Here is a 16,676-nt window from a genome sequence, read left to right as displayed (position 1 = left end):
TACTAAAAACACAAAAATTAGCCAGACGTGGTGGTGCATGCCTGTAATTCCTGCTACTGGGGAGGCTGAGGCAGGAGAATTGCTTGAACCTGGGAGGGAGAGAGGTTGCAGTGAGCAAAGACGGCACCATTGCACTATAGCCTGGGCAACAAGAACAAAATTCTGTCTCAGAAAGAAAAAAGAAAAGAAAAAAGAACACGAACAAGAACACCTGAGTGGTTGTCAGGGGTTATGGATGGGGAAAGGTACCTTTATAATTAATTACCTTTATAGAGATGCATGAGGGAGATTTTTAGGAAGTGATGGAACTGTTCTGTAACCTGATTATGGTGTATTCTGTGGCATGTGGCTAAAGCAACCAAAATACTGGAAGCAGTCCCCACCCCCAGGGTCCAACAGAAATGACTAAACTGGAGGTAGGTGCTGCTTCCAGATGGCGAAACCCCGTCTCTATTAAAAATATAAAAATTAGTCAGGTATGGTGGTACATGCCTGTAGTCCCAGCTACTCAGGAGGCTGAGGCAGGACAATCACTTGAACCTAGGAGGCGGAGGAGGTTGCAGTGAGCTGAGATACCACCACTACACTACAGTCTGGGTGACAGCAAGACTTCATATCAAAAAAAAAAAAAAAAAAAGTGGTCAACTCTGGACGGGTAGGGACAGAGATAAACTGAGAGAAATTTCTGAGATAGGGTCTCACTGTTGCCCAGACTAACTTCAAACTCCTAGACTCAAGCAATCCTTCCACCTCAGTCTCCTGAGTAGCTGGGACTACAGGCATGCAATGCTGTGCCCAGATTAGGGTTGTATCTTAATAGGTGTTTAGGTTTCACAGCTTATATGTATTTGTGAAAACTCATCTGTGTACATTTCACTAGTTTATCTATAAGACGTTTTTTCTTTTTCTTTCTTGAGACAGAGTCTCACTTTTGTTGCCCAGGTCAGAGTGCAACAGTGCAATCTCCACTTACTGCAACCTCCACCTTCCAGGATTAAGTGATTCTCCAGCCTCAGCCTCTTAAGTAGCTGGGATTACAGGCAGCTGCCACCACACCTGGCTAATTTTTATGTTTTTAATAGAGACAGGGTTTCACCATGTTGGCCAGGCTGGTCTCAAACTCCTGAGCTCAAGTGATCCACCCACCTTTGCCTCCCAAAGTGCTGGGATTACAAGTGTGAGCCACCTCGCCCAGACGACTTTTTTTTTTTTTAATATTCACAAATTTTGCTGTAGTCCCAGCTACTTAGGGGGCTGAGGAGGGACAATTCCAAGAGCCCAGGAGTTCAAGACCACCCCAGGCAGCACGGGGAGACTCTGTGTCAGAAAAAAAAAAATGAAACAAGTTTTGAACTACTGTTAATGATATGCATATTGACATGAAATGTGATAACCTGCTCTCCAATGTATTTGAAATGTTTGAAAAACTAAGAAAAATTGATGTGTGGGTAGACAATGAATAGTAGCTAGAAAAAGGATAAACAAATATGGTCATCCCTCAGTATCCTCAGGGGATTGGTTCCAGGACCCCTGGCAGATATCAAAATCCTAGGATGCTCAAGTCCCTTATATAAAATGGCATAATATGCCCATATCATCAACGTCCTCCCGAAAACTTTAAAAAATCTCTAAATTACTTAAAACCTCCTATTACAATGTAAATACTACGTATTAATAAATAGTTTGCATACTATATTGTTTAGGGAATAATGACAAGAAGAATAGATTTTGTGCACGTTCAGGACAAATTTTTTTCCAAATATTTTCAATCTGCAGTCTACGGACATAAAGGGCTGACTCTATACACATACAATGAAATATTATTCAGCCTAACAAAGGAAATCTGACAAATGCTACAACACAGATGAACCTTGAAAGCATTTTGCTAAGTGAAAAGGGCAAGTCACAAAAAGACAGAGAATATATGATTCTACTTAAAGGAGGTACCCAGAATAGGCAAATACATAGAGAAAGAAAGCAGAATAGAGGTTATAAACAACTGCTCAGGGGTGGGGGGAAAAGACTTTCTGCTTAAAATAGTACAGTTTCTATTCAGGGTGATTACAATGTTCTCGAAATAGACAGTAGTGAAGCACTGTGAATGTACTTAATGTCACTGAATTATATACAAAAAATGGTACAGTCTAAGGCCAGGCGTGGTAATTCATGCCTGTAATCCCAGCACTGTGGGAGGCCAAGGCAGGTGGATCATCTGAGGTCAGGAGCTCAAGAACAGCTTGGCCAGCATGGCGAAACTCCGCCTCTACTAAAAAATACAAAAATAGTAAGTCAGGCATGGTGGCATGCACCCACAGTCACAGGTATTCGGGAGGCTGAGACACAAGAATTGCTTGAACCCAGGAGGTAGGAGGCGGAGGCTGCATCGAGCCGAGATTGCAACACTGCACTCCAGCCTGGGTGGCAGAGCAAGACTCTGTCTGAAAAAAAGTAGGAGGGGGAGGGGAGTGGGACTTCCTATGTAGTGAATATTTACCATAAAAAAAATAATAATTTTGAAACATTAAAAGTTAACCAAACACAAATCTTCAAAGTCCCTTTAATTTTATCCCATATGAAGCCTACTGGAAGTAGACTGTATTTCAAAGATGACAACAAGATATGTCCTATTCCATATGCTTTTCTGCATATGGGATGATACTCTCTCATCAACAGATGACATCTATGCTTCCATCCCCTTGAATCTGGGACAATGTAGTAGCCAACCTATTGTGCATGGCAGAAATGAAGGCTCTGCCAATTCCAGTATCATCCTTATCTGGTCAGCCAGCTTCTGGTTCTTTCCTCTTAGCCAAGCAGCCTCATAGAGAAGCCCACAGGGCCTGTGACCAAGGCCTAACTGAGCTCCCAGTCAAGAGCCAGCATCAATTTGCCAGCCACATAAAGTGAGGTAAATTGGTAAGTGATGCCCAGCTCCACTGTGTCCCAGCAGGTACAGCATGAAACAGAGATGAGATGTACATGGTGAGCTCTGCCCAAATTGAAGATTCATAAGCAACATAAGTAACTATTGCTGCTAAATTTTGGAGTGATTCATTACTAAGCTAGTTAGAACATTTAGCAAATGAGAATAATTCAAACTATATCTATTCCATGTGTTTTGTGGGTTTTGTTTTGTTTTTTTTTTTGAGACAGAGTCTCACTCTGTTGCCCAGGCTGGAGTGCAGTGGCATCAACTCAGCTCACTGCAACCTCTGCCTCCCAGGTTCAAGCAATTCTCCTGCCTCAGCCTCCCAAGTAGCTGGGATTACAGGCACGTGCCACCATGACTGGCTAATTTTTATATTTTTAGTAGAGACAGGGTTTTGCCACGTAGCCAGACTGGTCTCGAACTCCTGACCTCAGGTAATCTGCCCGCCTCAGCCTCCCAAAGGGCTAGGATTACAGGCATGAGTCACTGCTCCTGGTCTGTGATTTGTGCTCTAGTTCCACACATATGTAACAACAGCAGTATCACAAGAAATTAAAATGTTACTTTGAGATTTCAGTAAAAGCTCCTTAAAGTGAATCATGAAAACCTACAGATAGCATGAGCAATGGAAAGGGTATAACACAGAGAAAAGTTACATATAATTCCTCCATAGTTGATAAAGGGTGATAGAATTTGATCAAACCAATGTATGCCTGTATGATTTTCTTTCTCTTAGATGAGGCAAAAATTATACTTACTCCCACAGAGCACAGTTGAGTAAAAACTGATATAAAATTTAGTTCTGAATTATAGACAACAAAGTAAATATCATTTAGAACACAAAGCACAATGCTTGTCAAGTACTAAATAGATATTTTATGTGTGAATCAAGTTAATAATTACCTCCATGAAGAGACATGCAAGGGTAAGATGCTCTCATTAAATCCTTCAGAAGACCATCAGCATGTTCTTGCTTATCCACAAATATAATGACAGATCCTGACTCTTGATAATGGCCTAGAAGCTCAAGTAACTTCAAGAATTTCTTTTCTTCTTCAATCACAATCTGAAAACACCATATTGTAACAAGTTAATGGAGTGAAAATGCAAACAGATCCCTTGGACAGAAATATTCATTTGTGGTGAATGAATAAATGACAATATCTTGCTATATCTTTACCAAAGGCTAGGAAAATGTTAATTTTAACTGCAAATAATAAGAGCCAAAAAGAATTGTAAACTTTCTAGGTATAACAGTCTTGCAAATGTGGGCATATGATTATCTGTTCTCTCTGGCTCTTAATTTCATATCCCAGTAACCAAGAAATAAAACAGGTATGTGACATTTCTTTTTCCTTTGTAGAGACAGGGTTCTCACTATATTGCCCAAGCTAGTCTCCAACTCCTGGCCTCAAGTGGTCCTCCAACCTTGGTCTCCCAAAGTACTGGGACTATAGCCTTGAGCCACTATGCCTGTCTAGAATGTAACATTTCTATGTATCAGCTCACCATTCACCACTTGCTACTTCTGGTGAGAGAAACTAAAACGAACATTTAATTTTATTTGTCTTTAAAGAGACAGGGGCTCACTATGGCTAAGGTGCTATTCACAGGTGTGATCCAGCTACTGATCAGCACAAAAGTTTTGACTTGTTCTGTTTTTCTGCCCTGGGCTGAATATCCCATCTTTAGGCAATCTGGTGGTTTCCCTGTTACCAGGAGGTCACCATATTGATGCTGAACTTAGTATGGACAAAGATCGGCATAGTGCACTAAAGCCCAAAACTACGAAAAATGAGAAGCTGGGACTTCAGGCATCCACCACTGCACCCATCAAAAAAAAAAAAAGCATTTTAAACAGCCAGTTCCATGGAACAGTATAGTTAAGTGTATCTGGTAAAATATTGAAGGCTACAGTAGTTGTATATGACTTCATTTTAGAAATTATCTTGCCTACCTCACAAACAATGATCTCAAAAGGGTTACACACACTACCTAAGTATCAAGGAAACTGGGATTTCCGAAAGATAGTACCCACCACTTGCTGCTCCACATCTGAGCAAACCACACTCCTGCCTCCAACCTGCACTTCAATAGGTTTACTCAGGATTCTGCGTGCCAAAGCCTCCATAGCTCTGGGGAAAGTAGCTGAAAACATAACTGTCTGTCGATCAGGACGAACATTATCCACAATGCGCATGACCTAAGAAAAAGAAAACATTTTATATAAATATGGTAAATACAGTCTTCCAAGCTTATGCAATGTTAAAACCAAGTAAAAGGAACTTTTGAGAACAACTCTCTCAGTTTTGCTACTCTCACAGTCTCCCAATCTCAAGAAATGACAACCTCACACATGCTCAGGCCAAAAATGTAGAAGACATCTTTGATTAATCTCTGTCACTCATCTTACAACCAATCCATCAACAAATACAGTGGTCTATCTTCAAACTATAACTAGGATACAACCAACTACCACTGTTTTCCTTCATTTATTCAATACATTTTTATTAAAGACCCATCTTGAATCAGGTACTGTTCTCAGTACTAGGAATATACAATAAAACAGACAAAAAGAGGAGGATTCTGGGAAGTTGGCAGAGCAGGAAATCACCAGGAACCTGTATTCATAACTAGACAACTGTGCTGGTAGAATCTGTCTGATGTAACCACCATGGAACTCTGGAGTCTATGGAAGATTTGCGACTTCCTGGGAAAAGCTTGGAAGATAAATTGTGGCTTATTTCCACCATTTTCGGCTCTTAGCACAGTAGCAGCTAACCATCCGCCACATATAGCCCCACAGAAGGCAGGCATGCACGTTTCTGAAGCAAACTGTACACTGCTTATAGGAGTCAGGGTGGTCAAGAACTCTGTCCTCCAAATATGGAGGATCTATGTTCTGATTAGTACTTCTGATCAGAGGTGAAGACAAAGAGATATTGGCTGTTATTGTTGCATTCATACCCTCCAAACCACTACAGTCCTGGGCCTCTCAAGCTGAAGTGATTACTAGGGGATTTAAAAGTCTGATGCCCCTTCCCTCTACCTTAATTTTTCTCCTTTTGACAGCCAAACATTAAAGACTAGGACATTCAAAAACAAATGAATATCCAGAAAAAATTACAAAGTGACAACACATAGAGAATGGCACAGGCTCAGAAAACACATGAGATGACCTCAAGTTTACACCTCAGGGCAATTCTTGCCACAGACCACCTACAACAATCAAAAACAAAAATAATAAACAATAACAGTCATAAAAAACAGCAAACCCTAGGGAAGGGGAGAACCTGATTCCCAAGTTACCACATTACTAGATTCAAATGTCAGTTTTCAGGCTGGGTGTTGGTGTCTCAGGCCTATAATCCTAGCACGTTGGGAGGTCAAGGCAGGGAGATCACTTGAGGTCAGGATTACGAGACCAGCCCAGCCATCATGATGAAAGTTTCTCTACTAAAAATACAAAAATTAGCTGGGCATAGTGGCCAAGTAATCCCAGCTACTTGGAAGGCTGAGGCAGGAGGATCACTTGAACCCATGGGGGCAGGGGTTGCAGTGAGCCACTGCACTCCAGCCTGGGCAACAAAGTGAAATTCTGTCTCAAAATAAATAAATAATAACTCTCAATTTTCACTATTTTTTTCAATATAGAATTATTCCTAGAAGCACATTACTGCTTGCCAACTCTTCTCTAGGTAGAAGTCAGCGTGCAGCTTTGTATTCAATAGAACCAGCTTTGATTTACATCAGTGTCTTTTTGTTGCTACACCTCCAAATGGTGCTGCATGACACTGAAATCTTACTGTTTTTTAATCTATGAAGCTCACAAAATAATCACGAACTAATCAAAATTTTCCTCTTTTTTCTTGAGACAGGGTCTCACTCTGTCGCCTGGGCTGTAGTACAGAGGCATGATGTTGGCTCATTACAGCCTCTGTCTCCCAGGCTCAAGCAATCCTGCTACTTCAGCCTCCTGAGTAGCTGGTACTATAGGCGCATACCGCCCCCCTCTGCCGCCCCAGCTAATTTTTATATCTTTTGTAGAGAAGGGGTTTCACCATGTTGCCCAAGCTTGTCTTGAACTCCTAAGCTCAAGCAATCCACCTGCCTCGGCCTCCCAAAATGCAGGGATCATAAGCATACATCACTATGCCCAGTCTCCGGCAGGTTTTTAGTTATCAACAAAAAATTATACAGCATTTCTCTCATGTACTTACATAAACATACATTAACCACATACATGTACATAAGCACACAGACAGAAATACATGAGAGAATGTTGAATCAATCATTTATTTTGTTTACATGTACTTATGTATCTATATGTACTTATGGCAAGGAAAGATTCACACTTGGCCTTTCAATGGAAAATGTTGTTTTGAACTCACTCTACAAGAACTTGGTTTGTCAGAAAGTCCCTATCAATTACTCTACCTAAAGCATTATAATTAAGATTTCACATAATTGGGAAAAGACATTAAAGGGCACATGACTGTTCCATCTGACACTAATTCTCTTTACTCTCTTTCCACAGACAGACCCCTTGCCTCTGCTTGAACACCTGGAAGAAACAGGTATTCAATATCAGCCCCCACTCCCTCACAAAGCAATCTGCTTCATCTCTAAATAACGTTTATTCAATCCTTCTTCAAATGAAACTCAGGTCAAGCTCCCTATGACTTCCCCACTGGATCCCAGTTCAGTTGTACTCCTTGGGATCAAAAAAATAAATTCAATGCTGCTTTCAGGTGACACTTGTTCAGAGTTAAAGGATGCTATCATATCCGATACTCAAAGCTGAGTATTATTATTATTACTTTTTGAGATAAAGTCTAGCTCTGTTACCCAGGCTTAAGTGCAACAGTGCAATCTTGGCTTACTGCAACCTCTGCCTAACAGGTTCAAACAATTCTGCCTCCGTCTCCCAAGTACCTGGGATTATAGGCGCCCGCCACCATATCTGGCTAATTTTTGTATTTTTAGTAGAGACAGGGTTTCACCATGTTGGCCTGGATCTCCTAACTTCAACTGATCCGCCCACCTAGGCCTCCAAAAGTAGTGGGAATAAAGGCATAAGCCACCATTCCCCACCCAAAGCTGAATATTATTTTAACTGTTTCTCACATGGTTCAAGCATTACCACAATCTTGTTTCTTCTCTTTTGTGCTCCTCTATTTACATCACATTTAGAATGCAGTTTCTAAATCTAAATACAATACATGTACTATCATATAATAGGCAATAAATTTTTGGAGAGCAGATGGATAAACCGAAAAGGCTAAATGTGACATTTGCCTTATCCCTTTTTCATGCACATTTCCATTACTGTGGCCTCTTATAATCCTTTATCTTTTGGCAACTATAGCCTACTAACAATTCACAATTCTCTTCTTAAGAAAACTTTCTACCACCTTTAAAATGTGTTCCTATAAATTTCTCTCTCTCTCTCTCTCTCTGTCTGAGATGCAGTCTCGCTCTGTTGCCAGGCTAGAGTGCAGTGGCACAATCTCAGCTCACTGCAACCTCCCATTCCTGGGTTCAAGCAATTATCCTGCCTCAGTCTCCCAAGCAGCTGGGAATACAGGCGAGCACCACCATGTCCAACTAATTTTTCTATTTTTGGTAGAGATGGGGTTTCACCATGTTGGCCAGATTAGTCTCGATCTCTTGACCTCGAGATCCACCCACCTCAGCTCCCAAAGTGCTGGGATTAAAAGTGTCAACCATCATGCCCAGTCCATAAATTTCTATCATTGAAATTTTGTACCTGAGCAAAGAGTATATGTAGAGAATATAAAAACCCAAGCTAGACAAATTATTTGGGTCATTATCTAGATAGCAAAAGTGAATGACTTTTGGTAAATGTAATTAACGTGCTATCTAGACTAGATAATGAGGTATTTAAAAGTATGAATTAAAGGAATTTATTCAAAAAGACAATGGACCGGGCTCAGTGGCTCATGCCTGTAATCCCAACACTTTGGGAGGCCAAGGCAGGTGGATCACCTGAGGTCAGGAGTTTAAACCAGCCTGGCCAACAGGGCAAAACCCTAGTTCTACTAAAAAAACAAAAATTAGCCGGACGTGCTGGCAGGCATCTGTAATCCCAGCTACTTGGCACGCTGAGGCAGGAGAATCGCTTGATCCCAGGAGGTGGAGGTTGTAGTGAGCCAAGATCACGCCACTGCACTCCAGGCCTGGGCAACAGAGCATGACTCCGTCTCAAAAAAATAAAAATAAAAATAAGGCTAAAGCTTCTATTACTAGCACTCTCCAATTGTAGTTTTACTGGTGTTGTTCTTAGATGTCTAAGAAATGCCTATATAAATACTTGGTGAAGAAGTTTTATAAGGAATCTGAAACATCAATATATACTTCAATTCTATATGTTCCCAGTCTTCTGTATTACCGTGCAATAGAAAAGTGTGTATGTGAATTTCAGAAACCACATGAAGAGCTCACATGAACATTCTCATGGCAGCTACAAGGTTATATTTACATTTCAAAACACTTAAGACATGTCATGATTACCTGGGGCTCAAATCCCATGTCAAACATTCTGTCTGCTTCATCTAAAACGACATATGTCACTCTTCGAAGATTTGTGACCCGACCTAAGATGAGAAGAAAAATAAAGACAAAAAGAAAACTAAAAATTAGTCACAATTCATTTTATGGCTACTAAGAACTTTTAAAAACTGTAAAGGAAACTAAAATGCCTGACTTAACAAGAGGGGTAGGTTAGGTATCTTTAAAAAGTGAAAAGAAATTTTGATCTACAATGTCTTAATCTAGTGGCAAATACTTTCTGACAATGGGTATATGAGGCCCTTTATTTTGTCAAACTCGTCTCTTGCATACCATCATAGGGCCTGAAGAACCTGTAAAATTCAGAAAACAGCCCTCTCCAAAACACATCATAAAACTAAGACTGAGATGAAGCATCGAGCCACATCAGCCATTATCTGACAGCATCACCTAGAAAAAAACATATTAGAGATTACAGCGTATGTGTGGAAAGCAAGTTCTAGTGCTAACTATTTCAGACACAGAAAATGTCTCTCTATATTATTTTATAACCGACTTCCATATATTTAGAAGCTTCTTAAATGGGCGTGTCAAACCCTTAATGAGAAGTTATTGACAGCATTAGGAAACTAATGTATCACACAAAAACTTTAAATACCAAAACACATTACATAAATACATTTTCCATACAAAGATATAAATCCCAATTTTATTAACTGAACCCACTGACTTAAATAAATGCAACTGGTTTTCTAAACAGTGAAAACAAAATACATACACAGGAAACCCCTTCTAAAATATTAACACGAACATTGCTATCAACTGTTGAATCAATCACCTGGCAAAAACATGTATAAAATAGTTATTTAAAAATAGACCAAAATGACAGATAAGAGAAAAAGGTAAAATTAATCAAGATGAATTATTTCAGGAGGAGACTTAATCAATGCAGCATTGAGAAAGAAAAACCCAAGGGATTATTTAATCAGCATTCAACCCAAAACTTTCCATATGCTAGACAAGCACAATGACTTCTCAAACAATTTCAACGTCACTTTGCCAAATTCATGTATAATTAGAATTAAGTTTATACAGAAATTCAAGCAGAATACTATTAGAAACATGCATTAACTCACAGTTTTTAATATTCTATTATGTATATACTGTATATTGCAATGGAAACCTCTGAGCATTTTCTTCAGAAAAATTAAAAAGGGCCAAAATAAGTGCTATCTAATATTTAAGTATTCCACACTAGCATTTATAGTTTTCAAGGTCGGGAACAGCATTAAATTACCTACCTTTGATGGTTTAAGTCTCGGAAGCCCAGTTCTATAAATCTTGAAGGGCCTTTCTCCACAGAAGTTAAATAATGTCAACAGTTTAGTAAGAGTTTTGATAGGGAGTAACTTAACAAAGCATAACATTTGAACTACAAACATGCAATATTTACAAAAGATAAAATTTCTTGAAGCTGCAATATCTTAATTAATGTTGTATTGTAAGAAAATACTAGTTCCTTTGGAGAAAAATTCTAAATTTTGTAATGAATAAAAGGCTACTACCCCACTCTTACACTAAGCAAAGCTAGGCCCAAAATGGATTAAGAATCCAAATTATGATCAAATGGAGTTACTTGTGAAAAAAATTAAATTAAATTGAAAAATATTATTAATGCTTATAATCATCAACTTGTTACAATACTAATTTTAGATACTGCAGCTTTAAGAAAAAACATAGAAACCTTCTGTTGGTTTCTTGCATCTGTTTTAACCAAAAAAAAAAGTAAAGAACTCAAAAATAAAAGACACCAAAAAAATACCCCTGACTTACCACTGTTAGCTGCTAACATGTCAATCATTCGACCAGGTGTGCAAACAATAATTTCAGCACCTCTTTTCAGCTCAGCAATCTAATAAAAAAGAAGAAGCTTTATCACTAATGCTTAAACACTAAAAAAATTAAATTTAGTCCTTGCCTAATATGATTAGAAGACTTCAAAGCTTCCTGCTTAATTATTTTGAATCTGAGAGCACAACTAAAGAAACGCAACAACATGAACAATATGGTGCCATAAATTAGAAACAAATAAAAACTAGAGAATCTTGCAAATTTAATTTGCCACTATTCCTCAAAACCAAGAAATGAACTTAAGAGAGCAGTTAAAAAAAAAGTGATCATCTCTTGAGCCCAGGAGTTCAAGGTTGCAGTGAACTATGATCACACTCCAGTCTGAGCAACAGAGCAAGACCCCATCTCAGAAAAAAAAATTTCTAAGTGACCATATATACAGACTAGTGTGGTTCAAATAGAGGGTTGCCACCATTAGTGAATCATGAAATCAATTTAACTGTCATGAACAGCTTTTTATTTTTTTTGAGACAGGGTCTCATTCATTGCCTAGGTTCTGTTGCCCACTGCAGCAGTGTCAACACAGCTCATGGTAGCCTAGATCTTGGGCTGAAGTGATCCTCCCATCTTAGCCCCTCCCTGCACCATCCCACACACCCTCCCAGTAGCTAGGATTACAGATACTCGCTAATTTATTTATTAAGAGATGGGGTCTCACTATAATGCCCAGGCTGGTCTCAAACTCCTGGACTCAAGTGATCCTCCCATTTCAGCCTCCCAAAGTGCGGTGATGATTACTGTGAGTCACAGTGCTCAACCATAACCAGCATTTTTAAAATGAAATAGGATGGAGAATATCAGGAGTCCCTTGACATCATAAAACTTTTGTTTGGCATTTATATAAATATAATGTGCATGCATATACCAGGTTATTTTCTAAGTGTATTTCTACAAACTATAGTCACAAAAAATCATAAAGATAAACTTAGAAAATGAAGTTAGTTCACCGTTTAAAATAGCACTGGAGTTAACAAAAGCAAATATTCCCAGAGTGTGTAACAATAGTCCTAAGAAACAGTTTCGTAGGCAAGTTCAGAAAATGTCACTTAATTTATCCCATTTATCTAGCATCACAATATACATTAGCTTATTAAAAACCAAGAAGTCTTAGAGGAAAGAAGCTGGTTTTAATTTTTATACTCCAACATTTCCAAAACGTATCCAATCACAGAACCAATTTTTTTTTCCTTCTTCTAGTTAAGCAAAATATCTGATAACTATTTCATTCTTTATACTACAGCTCGGGCCGGTCGCAGTGGCTCACTCCTGAAATCCCAGCACTTTGGGAGGCCGAGGTGGGCAGATCATGAGGTCAGGAGTTAGAGACCAGCCTGGCCAACATGGTGAAACCCTGTCTCTACTAAAATTACAAAAATTAGCAGGGTGTAGTGGTGGGTGCCTGTAATCCCAGCTACTCAGGAGGCCAAGGCAGGAGAATCACTTGAACCCAGGAGGCAGAGGTTACAAGAGCTGAGATCGCGCCACTACACTCCAGCTCTGGTGACAGAGTGAGACTCTGCCTCAAAAAAAGACAGCCAAAGGGCTGGTCGCAGTGGCTCACTCCTATACCTTTGGGAGGTACTACAAAGGGAAGCCAAGGCAAGCAGATTGCTTGAGCCTAGGAACAGGAATTCGAGACCAGCCTGGGCAATATGGCAAAATCTCGACTCTACACAAAAATACAAAAATTAGCCAGGTGTGGTGGCATATGTCTGTGGTCCCAGCTACTCGGGAGGCTGAGGTAGGAGGACCGTTTGAGCCCAGGAGGTCAAGGATGCAGTGAGCCAAGGTCCACTGAACTCCAACCTGCACCACTGCACTTCAACCTGAACAAGACCCTGTCTCAAATAAAACAATAAAAAAAAAAAAACCTCTGATATTAATGCATCCCAGTCATCACCATCACTTGTTCTTTTTTTTTTTTTTTTTGTGAGACAGTCTTGCTCTGTCACCCAGGCTGGAGTGCAGTGGCGTGATCCCAGCTCAATGCAACCTCTGCCTCCTAAGTTCAAGTGATTCTCCTGCCTAAGCCTCCCAAGTAGCTGAGATTACAGGCACGCGCCATGACCCCGGGCTAATTTTTGTGTTTTCAGTAGAGACAGAGGTCTCACCATGTTGGCCAGGCTGGTCTCAAACTCCTGACCTCGTGATCCACCCATCTTAGCCTCCCAGTGTAGTGGAATTACAGGCGTGAGTGACCGTGCCTGGCTACCATCATTTTTCAAAGATGTCAGCATAGATTGGAGAAAATAAATGCTCAGAAATCAGAGACCTAGGTTCTAGAACAAACTTCTAGAACTTATTAACCAAGTCAACTTATTTAATCTTTCTGAATATTTCCTCTTATGTAAAATGAAAAAACAATCTGCCTTCTCAGGCAGGGGAAGAGGAAGGAAGGAAAAGCTAATGTAAAAATGACTTAAAATCTAATACAGCATTAGCATAGTATGTTCTTTTTTGCTACAACTATATTGGTTCATAAGTAACAAAAATTATATATATTTAAGGTGTACCAAATTTTTCATATACATATATACTGTGAAATCATGACCACAATCAAGCTAATATATCACCTTACACAGTTACTAATATTTTCTTTTGTGGTAAGAACATATAACATCTACTGGCTTAACAAATTTTCAGCATACAACATAATATTAACTGTAATCACCATGCTGTATATTACATCTCCAGAAGGTATTCATCCTGCATAAAATAACTAATTCTTACTATTATTTTTATACGTCCCTTTTTAAATGATTTTCGAAGAAATCACTATTCAAAACACTAAAAGTAAAAGTCACTCTTTTACCTCATTGAATCATTCAACTTGAGAAAAGAATGGAAAACATGAATGTTTCTTTCATAACTACCTGCTCACTGATTCCTGTTCCTCCATAAACACAGACCACTCTAAGTCCCAAAGTCTTGGAAAACTTCTTACACTCTTTAGTAATCTGTAAAGCCAGTTCTCGAGTTGGAGTCATGATGACAGCTGGAAAGATAAATACATCAATAGCCTAACCACCAAAATTCTTACGGCTATGCTTTAAAGTATTAAATTTAACCTCTGCAATAAAGTTCAGATTGTTTCACCTAATTTTTGTTTTGTTATGCAACTCTGAAAACTATTTCAAAAGTTGTATAACAGCAGAGGTTGTGGGGAAGGATAAGTATAAGCAGATTTTTTAAATATGCTAAAAGAAGATAAATGACAGCTAAATGCCTCATCCAACCCTCAAGAAAATACTTGGTTCAACAGAATGCAAATAGTTTTCAAATGCAAATCACAGAACAAAGAAAATCAAGTGACTCATTGTGCCACAGAAGCCAAATACTGCTGCTCCCAGAAACAACCTTGGTCTGAGGGGCATAGAGAGAAGAGAGATATACTACACCCTAAGTTCCTAAGAAAGAAGCTGAACAACTTTCCAAAACCCTATTCAACTTTGCAAGAGTTATCCCTGCCAAGATGAATCAAAAAACCAGAAACTAAAGAACTAATCCTGAATGAAATGTTGGCACTATAGCCTGTTAAGGCCAAAGACTATCTAGAAAAATACATTTCCCTATTATCTTCCATGTTGACTTTATACATCCACAGAAACTGGGCTAACAAACCTCAAAATAAATAAACAGATAGATGCACAAGGAGTCTACCTGCCAAGTCAGAGTTTAAAACCTGAGCTGTGCCAGGAGAGGCTGTTTTTGTACTTCTGAGATGTCATTCCAGAGCTCTGAAGATTCTCACTCCACCTGCTGGTAAGGGGAAATCAGCCCCAAAGTGCCAAATTGATAAAGAAAATGCACATAAAGACATTTTCATTGTCATAATAAAGAACATTATAAAGTATAAGGTCTTTCTGATTGACAACAAAGCTGTTATTTGAAAAAAAAAAAAAAGTTTAATGAAAAGAATTGTACCTATTGGCCCTTCTCCTTCTTCTAATGACCTCTGATCCATGATGTGTCTAAACATGGGCAAAAGAAAAGCAATGGTCTTTCCACTTCCTGTTTTGGCAATGCCAATCAAATCTCGTCCAGACATTATAGCAGGAATAGCTTGGGTTTGGATGGGCGTGGGCTTTTCATAGCCATGCCTTAAAAAGAAAACCAAAGGAAGAAAAGGTAAGAGATTGCTGGGCCCCTAAGAGGTTCTATGTGTTCCCATAAAAATAAACTCTTCCAAAAGATGGTATATATTCATACACTATTATTTGACAATACAAAAATTAGCTGGGTGTGGTGGTGGGCGCATATAATCTCAGCTACTTAAGAGACTAAGGCATGAGAATCGCTTGAACCCGGGATGCAGAGGTTGCAGTGAGATGAGATTGTGCTACTGGCACACCTGAATGACAGAGGGAGGAGGCTCTATCTCAAAAAGAAAAAGTTAAAAAAAAAAGGCCGGCCGGGCGCGGTGGCTCACGCCTGTAATTCCAGCACTTTGGGAGGCTGAGGCGGGTGGATCACGAGGTCAAGAGATCGAGACCATCCTGGTCAACATGGTGAAACCCCGTCTCTATTAAAGATACAAAAAATTAGCTGGGCACGGTGGTGCGTGCCTGTAATCCCAGCTACTCAGGAGGCTGAGGCAGAGAATTGCCTGAACCCAGCAGGCGGAGGTTGCGGTGAGCCGAGATCGCGCCATTGCACTCCAGCCTGGGTAACAAGAGCGAAACTCCGTCTCAAAAAAAAAAAAAAAAAAAAAAAAAGGCCAGGCATGGTGGCTCATGCCTGTAATCCCAGCACTTTGGAAGGCCAAGGCAGGCAGATCACCCGAGGTCAGGAGTTCAAGACCAGCCTGGCCAACATGGTGAAACCCCATCTCTACTAAAAATACAAAAAAATTAACCGGGCATGGTAGCATACGCCTATAGGCCCAGCTACTCAGGAGGCTGAGGCAGGAGAATTGCTTGAGCCCAGGGGGCTGAGGTTGCAGTGAATGCAGTGAGATCATGCCACTGCACTCCACCCAGGGCAACAGAGCAAGACTTCGTCTCAAAAAAAAACCCAAAAACACTGGCCAGGCGTGGTGGCTCACGCCTATAATCCCAGCACTTTGGGAGGCCGAGGCGGGTGGATCACGAGGTCAAGAGATCGAGACCATCCTGGTCAACATGGTGAAACCCCGTCGCTACTAAAAATACAAAAAATTAGCTGGGCATGGTGGCGCGTGCCTGTAATCCCAGCTATTCAGGAGGCTGAGGCTGGAGAATTGCCTGAACCCAGGAGGCAGAGGTTGCGGTGAGCCGAGATCACGCCATTGCACTCCAGCCTGGGTAACAACAGCGAAACTCCGTCT

General features: G+C 40.0%; 1 protein-coding gene across 2 annotated transcripts in view; it reads right to left on the bottom strand.

The window, feature by feature from the left end:
* Positions 1–16,676, bottom strand: part of DDX46 (DEAD-box helicase 46) — a 78,411-nt gene that overhangs the window by 33,747 nt on the left and 27,988 nt on the right. For both annotated transcript variants that reach the window (XM_012438670.2, XM_012438741.2), the window contains exons 10-15: positions 15,296–15,471; positions 14,245–14,366; positions 11,294–11,372; positions 9,464–9,546; positions 4,968–5,132; positions 3,833–3,995 (exon numbers count right to left, since the gene is read on the bottom strand). In XM_012438670.2, coding sequence (XP_012294093.1) covers positions 3,833–3,995; positions 4,968–5,132; positions 9,464–9,546; positions 11,294–11,372; positions 14,245–14,366; positions 15,296–15,471 — 788 coding nt within the window. The remainder of the gene's footprint in view (positions 1–3,832; positions 3,996–4,967; positions 5,133–9,463; positions 9,547–11,293; positions 11,373–14,244; positions 14,367–15,295; positions 15,472–16,676) is intronic.

The sequence above is a fragment of the Aotus nancymaae genome, unplaced genomic scaffold (genome assembly GCF_030222135.1).
Source record: "Aotus nancymaae isolate 86718 unplaced genomic scaffold, 86718_ANA_hifiasm-v0.15.2.pri h1tg000064l_1, whole genome shotgun sequence".
Taxonomy (NCBI): Eukaryota; Metazoa; Chordata; class Mammalia; order Primates; family Aotidae; genus Aotus; species Aotus nancymaae.
Note: the sequence above shows the minus strand (reverse complement) of the source record. Positions and strands in the feature narration are given on the sequence as shown.